Raw genomic sequence first — 457 nt, forward strand, 5'->3', positions numbered from 1 at the left:
TATATATATATATATATATGTATGCATACATACATACATACAAATATACATACATAATAACATACATACACACATGTGCATGCACACGCACACACACACACACACATACATACATACATATATATATATACAATGAAACCAATGACATCCAACTTACGTGACCCTGTAAGATCCACTGTTTGTTGCTCACGTAGTCATACATCACTGAAATGTGAGAACTGGCATAGACCACCATGGAACGATTGTCATCTGTGAGATTCTGGACAGGAATGTTTTTGTTGTAACCAAACGACCAACTAATGTTCTGAAAGTAACAAACAAGAAATATGCTTACAATGATTCTTTTCAACTGTCAACAAACACAGCCAAGCTGAAATAATTCATTCCAGGAGTGAATAAAAAATTCTCAAACTCGAAGGGATGAGCCCCTTTAGATACTAACATGGCCCCCCCCCCC

General features: G+C 36.5%; 1 protein-coding gene across 1 annotated transcript in view; it reads right to left on the reverse strand.

Annotated features, from left to right (window-relative positions):
- LOC106871684 (cilia- and flagella-associated protein 251) overlaps positions 1 to 457 on the reverse strand; it is a 24191-nt gene that overhangs the window by 21898 nt on the left and 1836 nt on the right. Inside the window, exon 2 of the mRNA XM_014918282.2 lies at positions 158 to 304. Within this exon, the coding sequence (XP_014773768.1) occupies positions 158 to 304 (147 nt within the window). The remainder of the gene's footprint in view (positions 1 to 157; positions 305 to 457) is intronic.

The sequence above is a fragment of the Octopus bimaculoides genome, chromosome 25, assembly GCF_001194135.2.
Source record: "Octopus bimaculoides isolate UCB-OBI-ISO-001 chromosome 25, ASM119413v2, whole genome shotgun sequence".
Taxonomy (NCBI): domain Eukaryota; kingdom Metazoa; phylum Mollusca; class Cephalopoda; order Octopoda; family Octopodidae; genus Octopus; species Octopus bimaculoides.